Below are 27773 nucleotides of genomic sequence, written 5' to 3' on the forward strand. Positions count from 1 at the left end.
TGTATAAGACAGTAGATGTAAGTACAACCAAGAATGTCTCCTTGTCTTTCTTACCGGACTCCGTATCAGCACAGTTAAGAAAAGGAGCAGCCCCCGGACTCCCAAGTGAGACGATTGGAATGAAAAAGGCAAAGAGAAGGCCCCGATTCTGGCTTCTGTGCTGTTGATTTTATATGATGTCCATTATGTCTCAGCATTTTGTGCAAAGAAGGTCACTGAAAATCTGTGAATCTTATCAATTCACCCTTAGAATGCCAGGGAGGAAAATTGAATATTCCACAATTGTTGACTGATTCCAGGAGGACTGCCTAATTTTTAAGTCTTGTGGTTGTATTTTGTATTGTTGCATCTGAGCTGTGGCTCACAAAGTGAAAATTGTTGCAAGAGTCAGAATTGTCATCAGAAGGAGAATCACATTCAGAGACTTGGTTGCTGGAGCGTAATAAGAATAAAGACATAAAAGCATTATTAGCAATCTTTCTAGACTGAACTTAGGGAGTTAGCCTGAAGTCCACCCCAGGATGGTGCATTCTGGTGATTTGGCTAAATGGGTCTCCACATTGAAAGCAGTTGAGTGTGTAAATGGCTTTGTTTCTGCTGCATCTGTTTGTTGCAGATGTTTGCAATAGAACTGAGTACTGGCTCCATGTGAAAAGTAAGCCCTATTATTTACTACCTATATACCTTACATACACCCCACACATTCAATCCTTAAAAGCTGAAAGGAACAAGAGACTCCCTGAATCAGGGAGGCACATGGGTCATTTTTTGTCTCCAGACTGACTTTCCATAAATGGAATGGAGGTCCTCTACATTACCAGCCCAGACACTTGAGGGTCTTCCTAAAATAATTTATTTTTCTTGTTAACCAGAAAGGGGGACGACTTCCCACAGCACGATGGGCTTACCAGCTCTTGAGCACTGGGAGGAGGATTCCAGGATCCCTTCTAAAGAGTCCAGGAACGGCTGCCCCAGCCAGGACTCGAATGTTCTTCTCTCTCCCACTGGCACAATTTTAACCGTAGAATCCTTGAAGATTAAATCCTGCTTTTGGAATTCTGATGAACTGAACATTTTAAATTGATTCTGGTTGTCATTGCCAAAGAAATCCTGAAAATTAAGCAAGCGTTTTACTAACAGACACTTGTGGTCTCTTAGGAAGCCCTCTGCCCAGGGTTGTGCTCTGCCAGGAGCTGCTGGGGACCCTGTGGGGCCCTCTGCCCTTTGGAGTAAAGGGAGCAGCCAGGCTCGCCTAGCGTACAGGCCTTGCCATGCTGCAGATCCCAGGCAACTCCAGTCCTCAGGGAGCACGAGCGTCCAAGCATGCCAAACCCTAAACCAGGCTGAGAAGATGCAGTACCCACATCGCATGCTCTGCCCATACAAATAAGCCCATGGTTTTTGTCTTGTCTGTAACTGCTGCTGCTATAATATGTGAGGAAACAAATCTCTGTTAACAAGATGGCTACTCAGCCGTGATAAACCCAACACCTTGGATAAAGAGCAGCCTCTGGAGATTTAAGGAGGAGAGGCAGCAGGTCTGTCCGCTAGTTCTTTCCAGACTCTGCAGGGTTGCTCTTCCACAGTTGCCCTCTCTCCCTGGAACTGGCAGCCAGGCCTTCTCAGTGATGTGGCTGGCCTTCTGAAACAATTGAATTACATCCTTCATGTTCCTGCACTTCCCCATATAAATGCTGCATGTATCAAAAGCACAGAATCCTTTATTATAGCACTTGTCCAAGAAATATTTTTATGTGGCCCATGTTATGGACTTTGGTTCAAGAAATGTGTTTTACATAACGGGTGAGGAAGGGAATTGTTCTTCTTTTACTCACTTTTAAGTATTTGTTCTAACTTTCCATCAGAATAAGTCGCCTGTGGCTTAAGTCCGTTGGTCCATATCAGTGGTGGGATTCAAGTAATTTAACAACCGGTTCTCTGCTCTAATGATTTCTTCCAACAACCAGTTTGACAAACTGCTCAGAAAGTTAACCAGTTCTCCTGAAGTGGTGCAAACTGGCTGAATCCCACCACTGGTCCATATCCTTCACTCTAAGACTATGATGGTATGTGCATTACTAGCTTACCATTTCTCCAGGGTCTCAAGGCAACAACTTACACGGGGATCTTCCTTTATTCCTACAACAGCAATCTTGGTAGTCAGGTTGAGCTGCAAGAGGGCCATGCTGGTCTCAGAGTGCCCTTGAATGGGGTCCTCCAGCCCCATAATCACAACACACTGGTGGTGTTCTTTATGACACAGCAAAGAATAAGTTCTGATTTCCCCTCTTAGCTTCAAAACACCACTTCCATTGATCTCTCCTTGTAGGACTTAATTCAAATCCCTTTAATTCTTTTTCCTCTTTACAGTATTCTATTTTTTTTTTCCTGCATCTCGGGATGACATCTAGACAAACCAGTGGTGGGTTGCTCCCGGTTCGCCCCAGTTCGGGTGAACTGGTAGTGGTGGTGGCGGGAGGCTCCGCCCACCTGTCCAGACGTCATCAAAATGGATCTGCACATGCACTGCGCGCTACCAAAGCGAACAAACACACCCACGCGCTACCGATAGCGAACTGGTAGCACCGGGTTTTGAAACCCACTACTGAGACAAACACTCTAGAGGGAATTGAATGGTTCAGAATAGAGGAACTATTCTGCCTGATCATTTGCAAATGACATCACCACAGCTACCGTTCAGGTTGCCTATTATATAATTGCCTCTTTGGGTTTACTCAGCGTGCTTAATTGGGTCTGGTAAAGTTGTAGTGGCTGCATTCACAGAGTAAGCAAAGCTAGGTTGTTTCAATGTTTGTTTCCTTGTTTTCTTGGCATAGTGTAGAAATCAAGCGTATTTAGTTCGTTTTTATCTCCTGCAGTATGTCTTCTATTTCTATAAACTAGAGCAGAAAAAAAATAACTAACAAGCTAGTGGTAAAGTCCCTCATCTGGTATTCCCAGCCTGGTTTAGTAACGGTAGACTCGCCCAACCAGACTGGAACCCTCCTAAAAAGTAAAGGAGAAAAGCAAATGGCCCCATCATGCCAATGAGTAACAAAGGTAGCAGGCTTCCTCCCACTTCTCAGGCTAAGCCTACCTGAGCCTTATCCAGAAGTCCATATACAACCAGGGCATTGGTGTCTGGGTGGACCATAATGGCACGAGGAGGCACTTGGCCCCAATGACAACCAGCAAATTGGTCAACTTCAGCACGGGCACCATTTGGGCACAAGAGCTGGAAATCACCAGACCGAAGCCTTGAGGCCCAGTCATCACTATTGTGCCCTGAAAGAAGGAAAAAGAGGCTGAAGCATTTCAGACATGACAGTCAACACAGCCATATAATGAAAGAGCTCACCTACCATCGGTGTTTTCAAAGACTGAACTATGCTTGACAAAAGCCACATCACCATGACCCTCTGCTAAGCATCTGCAAAGAGATCATTAACCCCATTAGCCACTCTGCTGCAGAGGTACAGGCTAGGCCTCCCCCCCACCCCAAGATCAACCAGGGGCCCCAAGAGCAGCCCGTGCACCCTGCTTCTCTCTTCTCTGCAAAATAATGCTTCCATTTATTCCAAGGAAGAGGAGAAACTGGCTTTTTCCTCTCTCCCAACCACAGTGCCTGGATAGCTGGGAGGGATGGTGGCAGGGGTGGGGGTGGGGGAAAAGGTAGCCAAAGTACAAAAGGCATTAAAAATAGGTAACATCTACTGCATATTTTTGACATCCAAATATAGATAAAACTCAGCACTTCTCCATTTTGCACTTTCATTCAGCACTTGCCATGCTGAATACCACTCAATCAGAAAGAAAGGAGTGACTTAGTCCAGAGGACAAGGAGTGAAGTTTGCTCCTTCCTAAAACTGGAAGTGAAGCCACCTGTCTCTCTCATTACCTGAAGGCTCCTGTGTAGCCATAATATGTCTCCTGGCTGCTGGCGTTGCACCTGAAATTCCCCTGGCTGTCCCCAATGCAGAGCTCACAGAGGTTGGCCGGGTAGCCCTCCTTCTCGGCCGTCGGAATGCAGCTGGCAGAGAAGAAGCCGCTCACCGCTGAAACAAAAAGAGCAGAGCCGGGGAGAGACCGTGAGGGTGACACTAGGAAAACTTGGCTCAGCGACTGACGATTGGCCCACAATCTCCACTGGACATTGATTCTCAAGCTTCCACAACACCTTTTCTGAAGTCAACCTTTCTAACGTGACTTCTGAACTCCCCTCCTATCAGCTTGAAATTATGCCCCCGTGTTCTTGATTTTTGCTCAGTATTGAAAATACTGCCTTCTAGAACCTTATTAGTTTAGTTTAGTTTAGTTTATTTGATTTGTATACCGCCCTACTCCCGAAGGACTCAGGGCGGTGAACAGCCAAGCAATAAAATACATAAATACACAAAATTTAAAACCAGATAAAATCAAATTAAATCATTTTGGCCCAGACAGATTAAAACACCCCAATAATTTAAAAACAGATTAAAATTTACATATTAAAAGAGGGAGGAGATTAGGCCAAGCCCGCTTGATGGAATAAAAAAGTCTTCACAGCGCGGCGGAAGGTGCGCAGATCCGGAATCCTCCGTATCTCTGGGGGGAGCTCATTCCAGACGGTAGGTGCCCCCACAGAGAAGGCTCTCCCCCTAGGGGTCGCCAGCCGACACTGTTTGGCTGACGGCACCCGGAGGAGTCCCTCTCTATGAGAGCGTACTGGCCGGTGGGAGGCTATTGGTGGTAGTAGGCGGTCCCGTAGATAACCAGGTCCTAAGCCATGGAGCGCTTTGAAGGTGGTAACCAAAACCTTGAAGCGCACCCGGAAGACCACCGGGAGCCAGTGCAGCTCGCGCAGGAGAGGTGTCACATGGGAGCGCCATGACGCTCCCATTACCACCCGCGCGGCCGCACTCTGCGCCAGTTGGAGCCTCCGGGTGCTCCTCAAGGGGAGCCCCATGTAGAGAGCATTACAATAGTCCAGGCGGGAGGTGACAAGGGCATGAGTGACTGTGCGTAACGAGTCCCGATCCAGAAAGGGACGCAACTGGCGAATCAGGCGAACCTAATAAAAAATCCTCCCGGTCACGGCCGTCAGGTGCTCTTCTAAAGACAGCCGTGAATCCAGGAGGACGCCCAAGTTGCGAGCCCTCTCCGTGGGGGCCAGTGATTCACCCCCAATAGTCAGTGATGGAGTCAACTGACTATATCGGGACGTCGGAAACCACAGCCACTCGGTCTTGGATGGGTTGAGCCTGAGCCTGTTCCTCCCCATCCAGATCCGTACGGCCTCCAGGCACCGGGACATCACTTCAAGGGCATCGTTGGGGTGGTCCGGGGTGGAGATGTACAGCTGGGTGTCGTCAGCGTACTGATGGTACTCCACCCCGAAACCACGGATGATCTCGCCCAGCGGCTTCACATAAATGTTGAACAGGAGAGGCGAGAGGACCGACCCCTGCGGCACCCCACATATGAGGGGCCTCGGGGTCGACCTCTGTCCCCCTGTCAACACAGACTGCGACCAGTCAGAGAGAAAGGAGGAGAACCACCGCAACACAGTGCCTCCCACCCCTAACTCTTCTAACCGGTGCAGCATGATACCATGGTCGATGGTATCAAAAGCCGCTGAGAGATCTAACAGGACCAGGACAGAGGAGCACCCCCTGTCCCGAGCCCTCCAGAGATCATCAACCAACGCGACCAATGCCGTTTCCGTGCTGTACCCGGGCCTGAAGCCCGACTGGAACGGATCCAGATACGTCGTTTCATCCAGGTGCTTATTCACAGCCTTAATATATTTAAACATTTCAATCATGCCCTCCTTTCTTTCTGTCCTCCAGCTGTACATATTCAGTTCCTCCCGTCTCTCCTGATGTTTCGTCCCTCAGACCTTGTGCCATTTTTGTTGCTCGTCCCTGTCTTGTCAGTATCTTCTTTCAAGTGGCGTCACCAGAACTGGGCACTGGATTCCAAAGGAGGTCTGACGGAAGCCCTCTGTAACGGGATGGGGACCTCCTCCTTCCTGCTGGGAATCCCCTCTCGTGATGCATGCCAGAATTTTGTTTGCCGTCACAGCTGCCTGGCCACATTCAGGTCACCCTCATCTGCTGTGACACCCGTAAATCCACTTCTTCTGTGGTTCTGTCTAACACAGATCCCCCAGCACCATATTCTGCCAGGGGATTCTTTGTCCCCAACTGCAGGATCTTAGAAACATTGAACTGCAGTTTCCACATTCTTTACCAATTTTTCAGAAATGCCAAATTGTTTTATATGCTATGAATACCGCAGGAACATCAACTCTATTATACATCTTTCTGTCATCAGCAAAAAGACAGACCTTACCCAGGAATCCTTCTGTTATAACCCTCAGAAGCACATAGAATAGAACAGGACTTGGGGCTGAGCCGCCTGTGACGGGTCTCTATTCAGACAGTGGCCCATTAACAACCATAACAACACTGGGATCTGTCCCTGAGTCGGCTTCCTATCCACTGAACCACCCCTTGGTTAAGCTCTGGCCTTTACGACTTTCTTATGAGCTCATTAAGTGGAACGGATCAAACGCTTCGCTAAACTTCAGGTGCTCGGCGTCCACAGCACCATCTTCATCCACAACATTTGTGGCATAGTTAAAAAGAAAAAAACGGCAGTCAGGTTAGTTTGACATGATCTGCCCCGCTCTCCCCTCTCAGTAAAGCTCTGAGTTCGCTTTGCATCCATCGAGCTGAGCGCTTTTAAATGTTCCTTAATCTTTTTTTTTTCCAGAAGTGAGTCCTTTAACTTCAGTACAGGTAGTTCTCCACTTACAACCATTCATTTAGTGACTGTTGGAAGTTACAACGGCGCTGGAAAAAGTGACTTTATTTTATTTATTTATTTATTTATTTATTTATTTATTTATTTATTTATTTATTTATTTATTAAATTCCTATGCCGCTCATCTCCCCTACAAGGTGACTCTGGGCATCTTACAAATTATAACAAGTGAAAAATAATTGAAAGATTTAAAAAGCATTGAAATTTTATTAAAAACTGTGCTAAAGCCATGCCTACAAGAGCCAAGAGAAGGATGGGATGGGGATAAGGTCTTCTTACTCCATCAGCCACCTCCAGCAGTGAGTGGCTCCCTCGGGGCCCCAGGCCAACTGACAAAGCCGGGTTTTAAGACCCTCCTGAAAGGCCCAAAGGGAGGGGCAGTTCCCACAGGGGATGCAGAATGCAGTGTGGCATGCACAGTCCTGGGAGCTCCTAGGGCTGCACATATAACATTGTTGGTGTGTGAGCTGCATTGGTTGCCAGTTTGCTTCAAGATCCAATTCAAATTGTTGGTTGTTACCTTTAAAGCCCTACATGGCATCAGTCCAGGGTATTTGGGGAGCTGTCTCATCCCGAACGGACCGGCACCTCCTACTTGTGCCAGTGGAAGAGGCTGTGATGGATCCCAACTTCTAAGATATTGAAGCAGAGACAGGATCAGCCTCTTCTGCTATGGCAGAGCGTCCCATGGGGATAGGGCTACAGCAGAAAAGCTCTTCTCCTTGATCCTGCCTCTCCTTCAATACCTTAGCAGTTGGGATCTGTAACCCTAACCCTAACCCTGTCAGTGATGGGTTCCAGTCTTCAGTCATATATACACACACACACACCCTTTACCTTTGAGAAGGTTGCATTCCTGGGGCTGAATGAACCCCTTTCGCAACAGCAGGCCGATGGGTATGTTCCAGCCGGCCATCCGCCCGTAGCCAGTGTGACAGGACTTTTTCTTCTGTAGATCATGGATGCTGAAGACGTCAGACGTTGCTCGCTTCACCACTGCCACTGCATAGTAGGTGCTTACGGTATCTCCATCTGCATGTAGGGAGGAGAAGGGGAGAGTAAAGCAAGCCTCGAGATGTCCCGTTCTACAACTCTGTTTCCAAGGCTTCAGAGGGGTGCCCTAAGGACACTCATTGGGTATATTTTGCATCTGGACATATCAGAAGGCATCAAGCTTGGTAAAAGAATATAGTACCACCACCACCACCTGGGCATGGGGAAAATGTGATGAGGGATGAACTGTACCACTCCTTGTCATCTTGGTCAAATTTGGTGGGTTCTAGAAGGTACAGTAAACTAGGCTATGTTCAGCCTAAGACATGACAATTTGAAGGGCTATCACAGGAAAAGAGCAGGGGTGAAATGCTCCCGGTTCGGACCTGATCGCCCAATCCAGGAGCGATGGAGGGGGTGGTTCGGAGGACCGGTACCAAAAATCCCTGCCCACCCCCTTGCCCAGCTGAGCCATGCGATCATCAGAGGCTTTTTTTCTTTTAAATGTCTCTGACGATCCAAGCTCTGACGATCCAAGCTGAGTTGCCTGATCGGCAATCAGGCAACTCAGCTTGAATCATCAGAACCATTTAAAAGAAAAAAAGTTTTTTTCTTTTAAATGCCTCTGACGATCCAACCTCTGACGATCCCAGCTGAGTTGCCTGATCGGCAGAGGGTCTGACGATCAGGCAACTCAGCTGGGATCGTCAGAGCCTTTTGAAAGCATTTTTTTTACAACCTCTTCGGCGAAGAGGTTGTAGAAAAAATGGTTTTAAAAGTAAAAAAAAAAAAATTGGCCACGCCCACCAAGTCACATTACCCACCACCAAGCCATGCCCACAGAACTGGTAGTAACAAATTTTAGATTTCACCACTGGAAAAGAGGGAGGATTTATCCTCTGTAGCTCTTGAGAAGAAACCATCAGGAGCTTTCAGAGAGATGGAAACACAAAATAGAGTAGAGTGATACTAAGTAGTAGAACAGGCTGTCTCCTGACACTAATTTTCAACAAGTTGAAATTGTCTGGGATGTTCTGAGGAGGATTCCTGCCCTAGAACCCAGTTACGGTCCCTTCCAATACTGTTGTTCTGCAATTCTAGCTGAAGGCTGTTAAATTAAGCTGACCTCCCCCCCCTCCCCCCCCCATCAAGACGAGGGCTATGCTACCCTGATGGAACTGGGTTCAGTTTTTGTCCTGTCAGGGGCTGGGTTTCCCCTGGATCAGCAGATACATTCTTTTGGAATTTTTCAAGTTCATCTTTCTCAGTAAAGTCGTACGTAGCTCCAGTGAATTGACATGATTTAGGCCAATGAGCTGGCACATTCCACAACATTTCAGAACGGAATAACTTATGCGCTGGTATTTCCCTATTTCAAGATTAACTTGGAATATGCATCAAGTAAGAGCTGCTTTGGGGAACATACATTAGAAAGCATTTTTGGGGTTTTAAACCAGCAGTGCACTAACCACAGGTGCCCCTGAAAATGAAGTAACTGGAACTTAGGTCCTTCTTTGTGAAGTTGTGAGACAGTTCCCTAAATCAGCCTTACCTACTCAGGTAACATCCATATGTCACTATCCATAACCCTTGAACCTTCAAAGGCCAATCAAATGAAAGGGGGTAGTAAAGTCATCTATAAGCTCTCAGTACACCTCAAGTGTATATTCACAGAAATAATGTACTGAAACGTCTAATGCTGGAGGTCACGGGTTCTTTGCACATCTCCTCTAGCAGCAATGGACAACCAGTTATGGATGGCTTCTCTCTTTGGGTACCAAGTGAAAATCAGACTGTTCATCTACTTACATCTACTGGAAAGGAAAATTGCCCTCAATTCAACATGATTTTTCAATATTAAACCTAAATTATTTGCTTTATTCCAATATTTTTTGTTAATTGCACCCTCCCTGAGATTTGTTAATGCAGGCTAATTACAGAGAAAAAAGAGAGAGGAGAAGAAGCATGCAAAGAACTGGGATAATAGCGTGCCCGTAAGCCATCTTCCTTCTGCCATTTTTCTTTTGTGAGATCAAAGGGGCAGCACAAGCTGAAGCCTGAAGATGAGAATGAGCAGGCACACAGTATTAATGGAGCTGACCTCAGCCAATGAACTCAGTAGGGTCTCTAAGAAAGATGGTGGGAGCAAAGCAAGAGGCAGGCATCATCTCCTCAGTGCGGCCTTCCCTGTGGGGCGCCTGAAAGGTCCTAAGAGAATCGCTTCTGTCCAAGACTTTCTGCAACATTTCCACTTCCTTGTGGGCGCTGAGTCTACAAACAGCTGCAGAATAGCCGGGGCACAAAGCTCCTGTGTGTTCTTACCTGCGTAGTGTTCTGCAGCAGCAGGCACCAGACCATACGTCTTCCCGGCTATGTAAACATCCTTTCCAGCCAGAACCACAGCATCAATGTCTCTTTTCTGAAAGGGAGTCAAAAGGGCTCAGAATGTTCCTGTTCAAGGCTTGGCTGCCTCCTGAGGGCCCCTTCTCTCCCCAGGCATCCCATTCAATCCAGCCACTGTGGCCTGCCTGCCAGTGAGGGCCAGAAAAAAAGTTGCTGGCTGTTAGCCCCGCCAGGTAGTCTAGACGAGAAGCACAAATTCTTAGTCCTGACGGTTCTCTGGTCTGCGGGGCTTCTTCCTTCCTCACTCCCATGTGCCACTGCAGGTACCAAGAGACTAGACTGAGCCTCCCAGTGGGGAGTCAGGAGATGGGGCTGGCAGCCTCTCTGGCCCCAAGGAAAAGAAGCCCAGGGAAGCCTGAATGGCCTACCCAGCCAAGCTTCTCCAATTCCCCAGCCAGCCTCACTCTCTAAAGGGATTATTAAGCTTTCTCGGGAATGGAAGCGGGCAAGGAGCCCTCCCAGCAGAGAACCTGGAGAGACCATTGCTCTTTTCATGACAACTTTACTCCCCGCAGCCATCCTTCCCATGCCGGGCTTTGGAGGGAGGTCAGATCAAGAAGCAGGGGTCGCAGGATAATAATATTTTCAGCAAGGCTGTTTACCAATGCAAGGTAGAATAACCACCTTGAAAGTCTGCCAGACTTTCTTGCTTGTCCATTTTAACCTTAGCCACATCAAGGTGGGGTTGTTTTGAGTTTCTTTCTCATGCTTCCCTCTTCTCAGGACAGCACTCTTTTCTGAAACCCCCCCCCCACTAAAAACTCATTTATTTTGGGCCCTTCCCAAGGCCAGAGCTACATGCCTTCGAATCCCAGAACTTCCTCTCATGGAAGTAGCTCTCATTTCTTTTTGGATGGCTGAGTGCCCCATCCTTGCATTGGCTTACACATGCCCTAGGGCCTGCCTGCCCTCAAGAGAAAGCACACACACACACAGAGGGGGCAGGTGTCCTTGCACCTCCGTCCATTGAGTATACGTTGCGCCTGCCCTCTGGAACCTCTCCCCCCCTCCCAGTGAAGCTGGTCCCAATCCCCCCCCCAACCTTCTGCAAGAGCCTAAAGACCTTCTGCTCTGCCAGTTGGCTTGAGGCTGCAATGGGGATGGGGGCTTCACGTTGGAGGTGGTTTATAGAATAAAATCAGATCCAGGGGTGAAATGCTCCTGGTTCGGACCCGATCTCCTGATCCGGTAGCAATGGCTGTGGGTGGTTCGGAGAACCGGTAGGAAACATCCCTGCCCCCACATGCCCAGCTGAGCCGCGCAATCATCAGAGGCTTTTTTTAATTTTTAAAAGCATTTTTTCTACAACCTCTTCCGCCGAAAAAATGCTTTTAAAGGTTAAAAAAAAAGCCTCTGGCGATCCCAGCTGAGTTGCCTGATCATCAGAGACTTTTAAAAGTATTTTTTACAACCTCTTCAGCCGAAGAGGTTTATTTATTTATTTATTTATTTATTTATTTATTTATTTTTGAATTTGTATACCGCCCTTCTCCCTGAGGACTCAGGGCGGTGAACAGCCAGATAAAAACATCAGATACAAATATTAAAACACATTTAAAAATATATATAGATTTGGCCCCATTAATTAAAACGATAAGCAAAACAGAACAATTAAAAAACCCTTAAAAAGAAATTAAGCCAGCCCGGCTTGTTGAAAAAAGAAAGTTTTAAGGGCACGGCGGAAGGCACTGAGGTCATGGATTCTCCTTATCTCAGGGGGCAACTGATTCCAGAGGGTAGGTGCCCCCACAGAGAAGGCCCTCCCCCTGGGGGTCACCAGCCTGCATTGTTTGGCTGATGGCACCCCGAGGAGGCCCTCTCTGTGGGAGCGCACGGGTCGGTGGGAGGTCGTCGGTGGCAGTAGGCGGTCTCGAAGATAGCTAGGCCCTATGCCATGGAGCGCTTTAAAGGTGATAACCAACACCTTGAAGCGCACCCGGAAGACCACCGGGAGCCAGTGCAGTTCACGCAGGAGCGGTGTTACATGGGAGCGCCACGCTGCTCCCGTCACTACCTGCGCTGCTGCGTTCTGGACCAGTTGGAGCCTCCGGGTGCTCCTCAAGGGGAGCCCCATGTAGAGAGCATTGCAGTAATCAAGGCGAGAGGTTACGAGGGCATGAGTGACTGTGCACAAGGAATCCCGATCAAGAAAGGGCCGCAACTGGCGGATCAGGCGAACCTGATAAAAGGTCCCCCTGGTTACAGCCGTCAGATGTTCCTCCAAGGACAGCTGCGTATCCAGGAGGACTCCCAGATTGCGAGCCCTCTCTGTGGGGGCCAAAGACTCGCCCCCAATGGTCAGTGATGGAGTCAACTGACCATATCGGGATGCCGGGAACCACAGCCACTCAGTCTTGGAAGGGTTGAGCTTGAGCCTGTTCCTCCCCATCCAGATCCGTACAGCCTCCAGGCACTGGGACATCACTTCAAGGGCATCGTTGGGGTGGCCTGGGGTGGAGATGTACAGCTGAGTATCATCAGCGTACTGATGGTATCTCACCCCAAAGCCACGGATGATCTCGCCCAGCGGCTTCACATAAATGTTGAACAGGAGGGGCGAGAGGACCGACCCCTGAGGCACTCCACATATAAGAGGCCTCGAGGTCGACCTCTGCCCCCCTGCCAACACGAACTGCGACCGGTCGGAGAGAAAGGAGGAGAACCACCGTAACACGGTGCCCCCCATCCCCAACTCTTCCAACCGGTGCAGCTTGATACCATGGTCGATGGTATCAAAAGCCGCTGAGAGGTCTAACAGGACCAGAACAGAGGAGCAACCCCTGTCCCGAGCCCTCCAGAGATCATCAACCAACACGACCAATGCCGTTTCCGTGCTGTGCCCAGGCCTGAAACCAGACTGGAACGGATCCAGATAGGATGTTTCCTCCAGGAATTGCGGGAACTGTCGCGCGACCACACTCTCAACAACCTTCACCAGGAAGCGAAGGTTGGAGACAGGACGGTAGTTGGCCAATATTGCTGGATCCAGGGACGGCTTCTTGAGGAGAAGGCCTTCCCCTTCAAGGCCGCGGGGAAGTAACCCTCACTCAACGAAGCGTTGATAACACCCTGGAGCCAGCCTCGTGTAACCTCCCGGGAGGCCAGTACCAACCAGGAGGGACACGGGTCCAGTAAACATGTGGCCGCACTAAGTCTCCCCAAAATCCTGTCCACATCATCGGGAGTCACAGCATCAAACTCCTCCCAGATAACATTCTCAAGACTGTTCCTCGTCACCCTGCCCTGATCTACCCAGTCAGAGTCCAAGTCCCCCCGGATCTGAGCGATTTTGTCATGCAGGTATTGTCCGAAATCCTCCGCCCTGCCTTCCAAGGGATCCTCCCGCGCTCCCAGGTGGAGCAGGGAGCGGGTTACCCTGAACAGGGTGGCTGGACGATTCCCTGATGACGCAATAGAGGCGGAAAAGTAATTGAACTTTGCCGTCTTTATCGCCACTAGGTAGGTCTTAATATGCGACCTTACCAGTGTTCGGTCAGATTCAGCGCGACTGGCCCTCCAACCGCTCTCTAGGCGTCTTTTCCGGCGTTTCATCTCCCTCAGTTCCTCGGTGAACCAAGGAGCCGCGAGGGATCGACACCGGGTCAGAGGCCGCAAAGGCACGACTCGATCCAAGGCCCCACCAGCCGCCCGGTCCCAGGCAGCTACTAGGTCCTTGGCCGAGTCGTGTGCCAGATCATCAGGAATTGGCCCAAGCTCCGTCTGGAACCTATCAGGATCCATCAGGCGCCTGGGGCGGACCCATCTAATTGGGTCCGCCTCCCTGCGGCGGGGTGTAGCGGTACGAAGGTCCAGACGAAGGAGTGAGTGATCTGACCATGACAAGGGTTCCATATCTATATCCCCTATAACAAGATCACTCAACCACTGGCCAGAGACAAAAATCAAGTCTAGAGTGTGTCCCCCCCCGTGAGTGGGGCCATGAACTAACTGGGTCAGGTCCATGGCCGTCATGGAAGCCATGAACTCCCGAGCCATCCCAGACGTTTCACCAACGGATGGCAAGTTGAAATCACCCATGACCATAAGCCTGGGTGTATCAACTGCCACCGCGGCTATCACGTCGAGTAGCTCAGGCAGGGCTGCTGCCACGCGGCAGGGAGCCAGGTACGCAAGCAGCAAGCCCATCTGAACCCCATGACCCCATCTCACGAAGAGGGACTCACATCCAACAATCTGAGGCACAGTGGTCTCCCTCGAACCAAGACCTTCTTTAATAATAGCCGCCACCCCCCCCGCCCCTCCCCTGGGCTCTCGGTTGATGGTATGCTCTGAAACCTGGTGGGCACATCTCGACCAGAGGGACACCTCCCTCCGGTCCCAACCAGGTCTCCGTAATACCTGCCAGGTCCGCTCCCCCCTCCTGGATAAGATCGTGAATGAGGGGGGCCTTATTTACCACAGACCTAGCGTTGCACAGCATCAATCGCAGGCCCAGGTCCTGAGTATCTAAGCCACCTAGTATCCGAGGGGAGCCTTGGGGGCCGGGGCGCGCAATTGCTCTCAGACAGCGAGTGCGCGTCCCCAACACATGATGTGGCCCCCTGCTCCCGCCATATCTGCCCCTCCCAGCCACCGTGCAGGTGGTATTTCCCTCCGCCCCCTCCCCATTCCCTCGTGCAATGTCCTCCAAACCGTTACCCAGTGCCGGGCTCGGCTCTGACCTTGGTGGATTACCTCCCCCATCCCCTTTGGTCATCCTCCCGGTTCCCCTTAAAAAATTATTAAAAACCCTAATTAAAAAACCCCTTAATCCCCGCTTTGAAACATGCCACCTCTCAGGGCTCCAAAGCCCGTCCTTAAGGTAGGCCTTTGATAACGTGGAAGGCCATCGCCGCGAGAGGGGGGCATCTCGCAGCGCAAGCAGGTCTGTCGTGGTATAAGCCATACATAGATGAGAGGTAAAAAAAGTCTGGTCAGGAGTTTGATAAATAGTCTAAGATGTTGGAGCAAGATGGATCTCAAAGCCGGTAGCTGGACTCCACTGCCCTCTCACTGCAGTGGGAGGAGTCCCGTGTCATTTCATCAAGGTTGTAGAAAAAATGGTTTTAAAAGTTAAAAAAAAAAAGTTGGCCACGCCCATCCAGTCACATTACCCCCACCCCCACCAAGCCACGGCCACAGAACTAGTAGTAACAAATTTTACATTTCACCACTGATCAGATCCCACTTCCTCCCCCCACCCCATCTTTTAGCTACTGCATTTTGGATTTCTATAGTTTTGCAGTATTCTATTTATACATTTTTATTTTTAATATTGTAAGCCTCCCAGAGTTACCCTGTGGTAAGATGGGTGGCCAATTAATGTGGTAAATAAATAAAATAAATAACTCTCACCTGAATGCGTTCCATGCATTGCTCTGGACTCTGGGCTGAAACACACTGGATTTCTGGCTTCAGATTCTTGCTCTTAAAGGCGGCAGCCATCTTGCTGCATTTCCAGATTTCCTCGGTGGACAAGACACACCAGCGCAGGAATTCTGGCAACCCTGCATCAAAAGAGGAAGAGCCCCACGAGGGCTTCTTTCAATGCAGAAACAATTGGTTGCATCAGTTTTCCAAGCCAACGGAGACAAACCCGGAGTTCTATCCCTGGACAAGTCTGGTCTAACATTTTATTTATTTATCTACTCAATTTATATAGCTACCCATCTCACATTTATGACTCAGAACACCTTCCAATAATCCCCAAGAATGCTGATGATATCAAAACAGACTCGGGGCAGCCAGAAAAGAGAACTTGGAGACCATTATGAGAAACTCCCTAGAAAAGACCTTAGAATATTCTCTTAGCAAATAAGAGACAAATCTCTCTTTCAGGAGCTTTATGGCTTCCCTCCAGAAGTTGTGGATGTTCCATCACTGGAGGTTTTCAAGAAGGGACCACTTGTCTGGAATGGTATAGGGCCTCCTGCTTGAGCAAGGAGTTGGACTAGAAGACCTCCAAGGTCCCTTCCAACTTCGTTATTCTGTATTCTGTACGGTACTCGTATTTTCTATTGCCCACACTGCCAACCCGCGTTGCCTCTTCCTCTTCCACCTCAGCTCTCTCCTCAGGACAGCAGAACCAAGAAGACATTTTAGTGATAAAGGCAACTTGCAAGACATACTTTTAGGATCGCAATCCAAGCCTCGCATGGCATGCAGGTATTCATCTCCCAACCAAGCCTGGTAGGTCTGTTCCAAAATGGGAACCAGCTTTGCAGTAGAGTCTTTAAAGAGAAGATTTTTCCCTCCATAGGCTGTTGAGTCAAACATCTGGAAGCTGGAGTTTCCACCATTAAACCTTTGCTGTAACACGGAGAGAAAAGCCCATCTGCCTTGGAAAAACCTCTGAATTCCCGAAGATAAAGCCACAATGTGCTTCAGCTCTGCCATTCTCAGATAAGTTGAAAAGGGCCTGACTGAACGTCAGTCAAAACCCAAAGGCTTTACCTGCGCAGGCCAGCTCTAGCAGCTGCCCTCTGTGGCTCCTCCAAGAGCCAAGCGGCAGGACTTTCCTTCCTCAGAGCTCAGCTGAGGAGCCAAAGCAGAAGCAATGCGCCCTTCTCCCTCTGGGAGGAAAAGCCAGGAGGCCGTAGTGATGCAGCTGCTGGACTGGGACCATCGCAATCTGGGTCCAAGCCACACTCAGCCTGAAACTCCCTGGGTAACTTTGGACCAGACACACTGATCTGTGTGGGGATATATTGGAGGAAAATCCCCACGGAAGCCACCTTGAGCTCTTGGAGAAAAGGTGGGATAAGAATCCAGAACAGAAATCCATCTCCCTCTCAGAGGGACCTACCTAACTTTAAAAGGATGGGCAACGTATAGCCTCCAAGCTCCCACCCGATCACATTGTTGAATCTCTAGCACAGTGGTTCTCAACCTTCCTAATGCCGCGACCCTTTAATACAGTTCCTCATGTTGTGGTGACCTCCAACCAGGGGTGGGTTCTAAATTTTTTTATTATCGGTTCTGTGGGCGTGGCTTATTTTGTGGGCATGGCTTGGAGGTCATGTGACTGGGTGGGCGTGGCTAGCTGGTCATGTGACCGGGTGGCCATGGCTATGTGTATAGGGACTACTCAGAGGGCTGAAAAAAGTCATTTCTGACAGGTCCTCGCACTTTTGACTGGTCCTCACACTTATGACCATCCTCACATTTATGCCCGTGCAGTATTCTTAACAACCATGTCACTCATTTCACAACTGCTTCTCTTCACCATGGTGACAAGGTAGGGCAAAAACGTAAAATGTGAGGACAGTCGTAAGTTCGAGGACTGGTCAAAAGTGCGAGGACCAGTCAAAAATAACTTTTTCAGCCCTCTGAGTAGTCCCTGTGCACAAAAGGACTATCCAGAAGGCTGAAAAAAGTGATTTCTGACAGGTCCTCGCACTTTTGACTGGTCTTCGCACTTATGACTGGTCATCATTTATGCCCATTGTAGCATTCTTAACAATGTGTCACTCATTTCACAACTGCTTCTCTTCACCATGGTGACAAGATAGGGCAAAAACGTAAAATGTGAGGACAGTCGTAAGTTTGAGGACTGGTCAAAAGTGCGAGGACCAGTCAGAAATAACTTTTTCAGCCCTCTGAGTAGTCCATATGCATAAAAGGATACAGCAATAGAGAGGGATGAAGGAAGGGAAGGGAAATTAGAGTAGGAGTGAGGGTAAGAGAGGGAGGAAGAGAGGAGGAGAAGGAGAAAGGAAGAGGAAGTAGGGAGGAGAAGAAGAGGGGGAGGAAGAGAAAGTAAGAAGGAAAGAAAAGAGAGAGGTGGTAGGTTTGAGGAGAAAGATTGCTGTACCATAAAAAAGATGAAAGGGAAGAAAGCCAACCCCAAACAAATATAAAGATAAAGAATGAATTGTTAAACTTTAAAGAATAAAAGAGAACAAATATGAATAAATAACAATTATTAGAAACACACATACAAACATACAATGTATTTTCTTTGAACAGAATATTTGGCCGGTTCATAAATTTAAACAGTGTTTAGTTATTTCAATTAAATTTACAATTTCTATATTTCCTTTTTGCCATATTTATTCTTCATCTATTTTTGTAAAAAACCAATATTACCCTTCATCCTCATCTCTAATCTTAATCAAATTCAATTTTTCCCTTCTATTCTATATTATACCCCTTCCCATTGTCATCTATTTTTATATCCATCCTCACATTGGTTAATTATGTAATATTACAGTTGTTTAATATAAATTCAACATTTTAATATAAATCAATTAGTTATATTTTGTATATTACCTTTTTTGTATATTAATCAATATGAACATGAATATTCCAATTATTTCCATGCAATCCAATTTCTTACAAATCAATTAATTATATTTACCAATAATAATAAACCAAATAATTTCCCCCATATATTCCTCCAAACCACAACTTAACCATTTCTGCTTTCAACACAATATACAATTAATAGTATTTCAATTATTACAATTCCCTAGTTAAATAGAGCTTTTTTTCTTTTGTGTTTTAAAATCTCCTCTTTTTCCCTAAATTTCCCGTTGTTTGCACCTACGTTTTTTGGTGAGGAAAAAGAAAAGAAATCTGCCTGCCTAATTTTCCAAGTCGCAAAGCAGTTTCAGTTTCGTTTTTAAGCATAGATAGGGGGGAAAAAATCAGCACTCTTTCCAAGCAAGCAGCAGAGCCCTGAGCGAAACAGCTGAGAGCAAATCAGCTGGGGGTCGGGAGCCGATCTAAGCAAGGGCTAATTAGCCTATGCTGAAGCTCCGTGGGCCAATAAAATTACAAAAAAACACCGAACCATTTGTTAAATTGCTGGCTCCCCCGCCCACCACTATTTATTGGCAATAAATAGTGGTGCGGAGGGGCGGGGCAAGCCAGCAATTTAACAAACGGTTCGGCTGCACCACTGGCTATAGGGCGGCCCTTTGAAGCCCCGCGGCAAAAATTTAAACAGTTCTTTTTCCTCTAGCCATCGGAGGCAGCAATAGATTGGGAGTGGGCGGGGTAAGCGAACGGCCAGCGATCCAACAGAGCAGAGAGTGAGGGTGAGTGAAGGCGGGGAGGGGGGTGAGAGAGGGCTTTGGCGACCCCTGTGAAATGGCCGTTCGACCCCAAAGGGGTCGTGACCCCCAGGTTGAGAACCGCTGCTCTAGCAGCACAAGGTTTCATGACGTGTTATTTATTATTTATTTCCAAGCGTTTGAAAATGAGTTTGTATGGCTTGATATTATACATAAGAACAACAACCCATTAAATCAGGATACCCATAAATCACTGCCTGTCTACTTGAGCACCAATGTTCACCACCTTTCTAAATCATTAATAGCATGTGGAGAGCAAGCTCTTCCACAGGAAGACCACGCTCTGCGTCTCCCAGAGCAGGAACCCTCCACTTCTGGCTGGCACATGGTGGGCAAACCAAAAGGGAACCAGGAGCCGAGCTGTAGAGGGCTTTACAGTCACCAGGATCCTCAGTTGTGCTCTACTGGCAGCAAGGACAGGCCCACAGCAGAGGCTGGGCTCTGCTAAAGAGGCTTCCTCCAAGGAGCAGCTGGGCTGTTGTTTTCTGTGCCACGGCCAGCAGGAGTTCCAGGGCCACCTCTAGGGATAGTCTACCTGGAGCGCAAGCAGAGGTCTTAACCAGAGCACCAGGGCAGGAGTAAGAGCATGGCTGACCAAAAGCGCTGGTGGCCATGGCCTCCCTCTGGTGCTCCAGCAGGAGCCCCAAGTCCCATATGGTCACCCATATGGAGCACTTGCGAGGAGAGGGCAAATGCTCCAAAGGGCCCTGGGAGTTTTCCATCAAGGGCACAACAGCTTTACAGTGTGATCTGACTAGACTGAAAAAGGCAAAGAAGGCCTCTTTCGTTTAAAAACCAACCTGTGAGTCTCCCTAACCATGGCCCTGTGTGGTGCCATTAATGGGTCCTGCCCACTTGGCAGCGTCTCCCCTCTGCCAGCCCTGAACTGCAGCTTCACTGACATGAGGTCCCTGCTCAGCCTGTGGATTTCTGGCCACTAAGCAGTTGTGAAAGGCACAGCTGTGGCAGAGGAACCACTTCAGTACTGAGACCACCACTTGCTGAATTTGCTTTGAGGAGACAGGAGCTCAGTAAGAAAATAACATGAAATGCACATACCTGTCGCTTCAGTCACTCAACTCTAGTGGGCTCGCAAGCAGCAACATGGAAAGAAGACAAAACATTCATGTACAGAGCCTGGGAAGACTCACCTGTCCTTGATCCAGCACTTCAAAGATGAGGTTACCTTCCACATCCTGCCTGGTGATTATGGCATGAGCAGGGACCCGTGCCAGGTGACAGGTCCGCCACTCGCTGACTGCTGCCCGGCTCCCATCCCGACAGAGCAGCTGGAAGTCCTCCAAGATCCAGGAAGGCTGAGCTTGGCCTGAAAGGAGAGCATCCCCAGGACTAAAGGCTGAAGGGTTGGCTTTGCCTCCCCCCTTCCTCCCCCCCCCCATGGAGTTGAGTTCCAGGCTGGGGATTTTAGAGGGGCTGCTGAAGCCATGAAGGATCCAGGCAGAGGTGGGTCATCCCAAGCGGGCCCAGAACATAAATTAGGTTTATTTTCAAATGAGGGTGAAAGAGTAAGAAAAGTAAATATATGCCACTTAAAAATGGCTGTTCCTTTTTTTAATTTATAGTTCTAGGAAGCATCTTAATTCTGACAAAATAACAGAAGCTGAAGCATCAGATGATGGAATGTATGTACAGATGAGGCCCTGGGGATCAGAGGAAGGATCATATGTGGAGATAGGATCCAGGTGTGGATGGAATGGACTTGAGAGTGAGGAATATGAATTCTGATAAAAACATTTTCTCTGATCTTCATTTCTTTGCTCTTTCCTGTCTTCTCTCACTGCAGAAGGAGGCGGGGTCGTGAGGAGTGGGGGGGGGGTGCTGCCTCAGGCAAAACTGATTGTTCTTTTATTCTGCTCTGCAATAGGAAGCGGGGGCCTGCACATTTGTAGTGAGACAGAAGTTAGCACCTTACCTATTAGAAAACCACTAGCCAGGATATTAGTCACAAGAATAGCTCGCTTATAAGAAAAACCCCAAAAATCACATAGCTGACAAGGAAGCCTGTGACCTGGATGAACAACAGGTGATACGATTTTAGCTATTAGAATAAGAAACGTAGGACTTTTAGGGGGTTGTAAACCAATTAACCAATCAATATTATATGTTATGCACGCATTATTAGGGGAAAGGCAAAGGGATATATGGGACCACCCTTCGACTATAAGAACTGTTGTATGACCTTGCTCAAGGCCCTTGGTTAGCTTTTCGAACCAGGGTCTATATCTTGGTACCAAAATAAAAGTATAATTTTGTATCACACCTTGTGTCCGGTGACTTATCGGTTTCTACACCAAGCAAGAATCCAGTTTTGGGGACAACAAAGCTTTACATTCAATCTGGTTTCACACATAGCTTGCTAAACCCAGGTTTACAAGCCATAATTCTTGTGTTCACATCCTGTAACATGCTACACTACCTACCCATAATTATCTAGAGAACACTGTATCTGTTCTGATAATTGATGCTCAAACATGCGCTCACCTAACCCAACCTGCAGTTAGGGAAATGTCTATGGAGATTCTCAATCATCCAGGTCATGGTTGTCCCAAAAGGTGCTTTTTCAAGAGACATCTGAACTTTCTTGTTTTTTCTTTTGAAGAAGTTTTGCTTTTTATTCAAGAAGCTTCTTCAGCTCTGACTGTATGGTGGGGAATGAAAAGATTTATACGCCTTGCAGACAGCTGGTCATTCAAAGTCTTCAAAGAAAAACAAGGAAGTCCAGTTGCCTCTTGAAAAAAGCAAATTTGAGACTGCAGTTAGGGATAAATTTCTGGGAAAGCAGATTGCCCTCGCTCCCCTCTCCCACCAACTGGGAGAATAAGTGTGACCTAAGCCTGCCCCGGCTGGACTTCTCTCACTTCCTACCCGCCTACCCACCCCCACACTTTGGACCTTATGAACTGAGGATGATGACGGGCGACATGCTCTGCCCAAGTTCCTCTTGCCTCCTACAAACTCCTCACCACTTTCTCCTCTGAAGGAGGCCCAGAGGATTGGTAAGCCTTTTCTTGGCAGGGAAGACTTGACTGAGGACAGGATTGTGGAATGCTGGAGTTTTTATTTAGGGCAACCTAAAAAGAAAACTTGGCCACAAGCAAATCTTGGACATTTTATAATTTATAATAGGGTTTTATAAACCTGGGGTGCTGATACATAAAATTTCACAGCAAGAAAAGGTGATGAGTGGGCCTTGCTGAAGAAGGAAATACTAAAAGCACAATTAGAACACAATTTGAGTAAGGGAAAGTGAAATGTAGAAGAAGAACCTGGACAAGGAGATGTGAAAGCAAAGCGAAGATGGATATGGGGAGGGGAAAGAAGGAAAAGCAGCCAAGGTAGAGGCCATACTAGGCTGATGATGTCAGGAACACGAACACTCCGACTAAACTGCAGGAGGTGAAAGACACTTAAAACAACAATGAAAAGAATGTGTATTATAGAAATATGCTCAAAAGAAAAAGAATCAGTATACCAGGAGTTCAGTGAAGAAGACAAAATGCTAACAGTTAACAAAGAAAAACAGAGCCACTCAATTTGGTCTTTTCTGGACCAAAAGTGAGGGGGGAAGAAGAGCAGGACAAGAGGGCAGCCCGACTCAGATGAGGTAATTCCTGCCCATGTGGAAGAGCTCACCCTCCATTGCTTCGGTCACCGTGGTGTGCTTGACAAAGGCAACCTCTCCTGGGCCATCCACCAGGCATCTGTGGGGAGCACCAACAGGCATTGGCCACAGATCCTCTGCAGGTCCCACTCAAGATGCCCACCCAAGGGGCATCTTAGCCTGCGGCAGCATGACATCCCCCCCTCCCCCAGGCTACGGATCTCACTGTGGCTCCCCCCTCCCGACATTACCTGAAGGCACCCAAGTAGTCATAATATTTCTCTTTGGGGCTCAGCTCACACTTGCTCTGCCCAGCAGAGTCTCCTTCGCATAGTTCGCAGAGGGATGCAGGGTCCCCAATGGCAGTTGCTCCAGGGACACAGCTGGCCTTGAAATAGTCACTGACGGCTGAAAGGGGAGGAGGAAGTGGAAGAAAGCATCTGCCTCTCCAGCTGCAATATCCTCCTCCATCCTCCTCCCTGCCTGCCCCAGGGAAAAGGACCACAAGGCATAAAACCATTTTGGGGACCCAGCAGGCCTTACCTTTGGTGACACTGCAACCCATCATGGGCATTCGGCCACTGTCAAGGAGGAGGCCCACTGGGATGTTCCAGCCAGCTGTTCTGTTGATCCCTGTATGACAGGTCTTGGCCCCTCTCAGCTGGTTGATGGTCAGGTTGGAACTGGCCTTCACCACAGCCACTGCGTAGTAGGAAGTACCAACATCTAGAGAGGCAAAGGGGAGGCCACTTAGTTTGACTTCTCTCTGCTGCGTTCACAAGGAGGAGTGCCGGGTAAAGGCAAACCCCCAAATGCAATGATAGCATTCTGCTCATAGCAGGGAGACAAACCACTCAGTCTTCTATTTAATTGGTCTGGGAAATAATACATTTCTATCAGATACAGTAGAATGAAGTATTTTTTTTTAAGGAGGAGGAGGAGGGAAGGAAGGAAGGAAGGAAGGAAGGAAGGAAGGAAGGAAGGAAGAAAGAAAGAAAGAAAGAAAGAAAGAAAGAAAGAAAGAAAGAAAGAAAGAAAGAAAGAAAGAAAGAAAGAAAAAAAAATTTGTAGAGGAGCAGCTGATGCCACAATGAGCCCAACTGCTCTAAAATCCAAACAACTGCATCAAATTTCATTGCTCAATCAAAAGAGAACATCAAAGGAGAACAAGAGTTCAATAAGGCATTTGTTAAGTACTTTGCAGACAATGAAAACAGACATGAGTTTATCCGTGCTTTGCACACTGTGATCTGGCTGAGCATTTTCCCTCAATACATGCAGTGCACTAGAAACGCTTGCTTCCTCTGCTGGGCCGATCTGGAAAAGTGTCTTTTCTTTCACTGCCAGTTCCTCAAGTGCAAAATAGGATCATCAGCAATTCTACAAAATCCACTAGAGGCAGAACACTGGTCTTGTGGCCCCTTCTTTGGTCCAAAGGAGAAGCTTTATGACAGCTATTTAATTGGCAGCTATTAAGTCTTGCCTGGAAATGGGCAGCTGTTGCCCTTCACCCATTTACCTTGGCCATAGGCTTCGGCTACGACTGGTTTCAGACCGTGTTCCTTCCCAGCCTGGTAAAGGATGCCCCCGTCTACGGTGGCTGCGTCAGCCAAATTCCTCTGCATGGAAAAAGAGAATTTCCTGGTTAGAATGGAGGCTGCCAGGCAACTGCCACAAGAAGTGTTCTTAAGACACGGATGGGTGGCGTGACCAGACCATTTGCCAAAAGCTTTGCTCTGCTCAATGTAAAGGTTAGAAGACTTCTAAGACCCTCCCTTAGATGCTCACTTGAGATTGGAGAAGAGCCCGGAAGAGCCCTGCTGCGCCCCTTCCATAAGCAATGGATTTCTCCCCTCTACTCACAGGAGCTGCTCCTCTGTGTAACTCCTTGGCCCGAGGCACTAATCCTTTGTTCTTCATCATGCACTTCCTGCAAAGTTTCTCTGCACCATCTTGAAAACTGGCATGAGGAACACGAACTGCCAGTTATGGCCTCCTTATTTTGGTTTGCAACAGATGCAAGTAATCTGTTTTTGTGGGATCCTTGGTGTTTCCTGAGCTTGGTTGTTTTCTTGCAAACATTTCATTACCTAACTAAGTAACATCATCAGTGCTACAAGGGAGTGTGGTTTGGTCTCTGTTTATATGCAAGTGGCTTGCTCTATCAATGTTGATGGGACTTTTCTTTTCCTTTGCAATCACAAAAAGGCAGACAGGGAAGCTTGGGTTCCAGAGATGGGTTTCAGCAGGTTCTGACCAGTTCTGGAGAACCAGTAGCGGAAATTTTGAGTAGTTTGGAGAACCGGTAGTAAAAACTCTAACTGGCCCCGCCCCCATTTATTCTCTGTCTCCCAAGTCCCAGCTGATTGGGAGGAAATGGGGATTTTGCAGTAACCTTCCCCTGGAGTGGGGTGGGGATGGAGATTTTATAGTATCCTTCCCCTGCCACGCCCAAGCCACGCCCACCAAGCCATGCCACACCCACCAAGCCACACCACAGAACCAGTAGTAAAAAAGTTTGAAACCCGCCACTGGTGGGTTCTACTTTACTACTGGTTCACAACGGGGCGGAGCCTCCCACCGCTTTTACTACCAGTTCTAAAGAACTGGACAGAACCAGGAGCAACCACCACTGGTAGCACTTAACATAGTTTGAAATGTAATGCTATTCATTTACTTTTAGTTGGGTCAGATGAGAAGTTAATTTCAACTTAATTAATTTGTATATAAGTATAATATAAGGTTGCAGCTCTAAGCACAGTTATAATGAGCTAATTCTAAATTTAAAAACCAAAGACTGGGAAATGGACAAAGACCCACTTCGTCTAGCATCTAAGGTCTCAGGCTCCATTGAAGTTGTGTGGCTAATCAATTCAAATAAATAAATAAATGTCCACCAGGACAAGAAGCACTTTTTATGCTTAGCCTACTCTATGTCCACCAATTGTGAAACTAACTATTGGAAAGCTTCTTTCTTTTGGGGCAAGAGGTCACAACCAAAATGTCCCACTATGACCAATGCACCGTTGAGATCCGGAAGCAAATATTTCATACTTACATTAATCATAGAGGTGCAGCTGATTACTGAGCCACCATTGACACAAGCCAGTTCAGGCAAGAGGTTTGCCCTGGAGAAGGCCTTGCTCATGTCGCTACACTTGGCCAATTCTTGGTCAGAGACTGTGCACCAGCGCAGCAGGCTCAACGTGGCAGCTGAAAAGAACACGTGCACCGACACGCACACGTGCAAAGAGCGGTTAAGAATTCCTGGTTCAAATAGCAAGCAGCCCAAAATCGAGTGCATTCATAAACTGGGTTTGCAAATGTGAGGGACCATCTTTCTCCAGTTATTTCTACCCATCCAACCCAGTTAGGAAGGAAGGTCATCCTTTGGGTCGTGATGGCCAAAAAATGGCAGTTGGCAGGTCCTCAAAGACCTTCTTGAAAATTCTGCTTCTGGAGATCAGGATGGCCTGACCCTGGTGGTCTTCCCTAAGGCCTGGGCTTGGGGCCCCAGGGTTACACAAGGACCCTCTTCTTAGTTATGTTAGTGATTTGCTCAGCCACTGTGTAGTTTAACTTTTGTAGTGTGTATAATGGCTTTTCTAACCCTAATTGTGATTTTGTTTGCTGCTCTGAATCACTTGTTGAGATGGCCGGCCATATACATTGGATAAATAAATTGAAAAATAACTTATCCAGAGATAATTAAATAGTCACTACAGGTAATAGATTTATGCTGAAAATATGTACTGAAAGGCATCATAACCATCCCTCTAGATTGTGTGTTAGTCTTTCCCGTTAGCTGACTTCTTCTATTTATTAATTTGATTTTGATTTGGGCACTGCCCAGATCCAAACTGTCTCTGAATGGCCGAAACTCAGTCCGTGAAGGCAGCAGAAACAGTGTCATGAGCCTCCTAATAATTAGTTCAGACCAGGCAAGTTTTTTTGGTTTAGTTATCTGAGTTTGGATTAAAACTTTTCTGACTTCTATAATCGCTGGAAGACCTGTCTGAGCAGAGGCAGAAGGGAGGACAACATTTGGTATGCTAATCATCTCAGTAAACAAGAAACCAAGAAATCCCTTGGCTAAGATTGGCAACCAGAGGAAGAAGACAAAACCAGCCAAACCCTTTACTTTGGGTGGCCTAAAAGGTGGATTCCAGTGCACATTGGCTGTGGCTGCCAGAGGGAGAGGCCCAACTCTCCTCTTTCAACCAGAGGCACCTTCTCTGCAGGTCTGTCATTCTGGTCATTGTGCCCAAGAAAAAGCACAGATTGCAATCCACATCCTTGCCAGAGCTTTTGCTCTTTGAACAGGCTGTTGCCTCCTTCTCCTCCCAGCTTTATGTGGTTTCAGCCACGCTGTAAGGAACAAGCCCAGTTTGTGTTCGGAGCAGCCCTGGTGGTGGGAGAAGACGGTTTCCCACAAGCGCTTGCAATGATCCCGAAGGCAACAAGAAGCAGTAAAGTGGTTATTAAACAAGCCCCCCCCCAACTTTGTCTTGGTCTGCATTTCTGTATTCTCCAGAAAGCAAAGGAAAGAAGTCTGTAGGCCTAGAAAAGTCCTGAACCTATCGGAATATATTTTCGCAAATATTTCCCTCCTCTTCTTCAAATTATAATAATGACTAGCAATCAATAATAATGCAAGAGCCCACAAAAATCCCACCAATACATTATAAGAGTCACTAGTGCTGTTGCAAGCCGGAAGGGGAGAATTTCTGTGCACGATGAAAGTTAGATGGATGGGATTTCTCTAGAAGTTGCACTAGAAGCACCTCCTGAATCCACCATGAACAAGGAAAACGCCCCCTACCTGTGGGGAAGCAAAGCAGAAGGGCGAAAAAGCCTGCCGGGTGCCTCAT

General features: G+C 47.7%; 1 protein-coding gene across 1 annotated transcript; it reads right to left on the reverse strand.

The window, feature by feature from the left end:
- Positions 1-168: 168 nt before the first annotated feature.
- Positions 169-27773, reverse strand: MELTF (melanotransferrin). The gene is made up of 16 exons (XM_070945608.1): positions 27725-27773; positions 25961-26115; positions 24422-24521; positions 23446-23628; positions 23154-23310; positions 22935-23002; positions 20432-20607; positions 16332-16512; positions 15559-15710; positions 10123-10219; positions 7645-7839; positions 3899-4055; positions 3363-3430; positions 3098-3285; positions 909-1110; positions 169-432 (listed from the first exon to the last, which is right to left on the reverse strand). Exons 1-16 carry the CDS (start codon positions 27771-27773, stop codon positions 362-364), a joined length of 2199 nt encoding a protein of 732 aa, XP_070801709.1. The 3' UTR covers positions 169-361.

This window comes from Pituophis catenifer, unplaced genomic scaffold (genome assembly GCF_029215685.1).
Source record: "Pituophis catenifer annectens isolate HBS135680 unplaced genomic scaffold, rPitCat1.0.hap2 SCAF_6, whole genome shotgun sequence".
NCBI classification, from domain to species: domain Eukaryota; kingdom Metazoa; phylum Chordata; class Lepidosauria; order Squamata; family Colubridae; genus Pituophis; species Pituophis catenifer.

Excerpts from the sequence above, each read along its gene's own strand:
- MELTF (XM_070945608.1), bottom strand. The coding sequence starts at position 27,773 with ATGAGGCACCCGGCAGGCTTTTTCGCCCTTCTGCTTTGCTTCCCCACA. Across the intron at positions 23,311-23,445 it reads GGGTTGCAGTGTCACCAAAG|CCGTCAGTGACTATTTCAAG; the intron begins GTAAGGCCTGCT and ends CTCCCCTTTCAG. Across the intron at positions 4,056-7,644 it reads GGAATGCAACCTTCTCAAAG|CGGTGAGCGGCTTCTTCTCT; the intron begins GTAAAGGGTGTG and ends TTTTTGTTTCAG.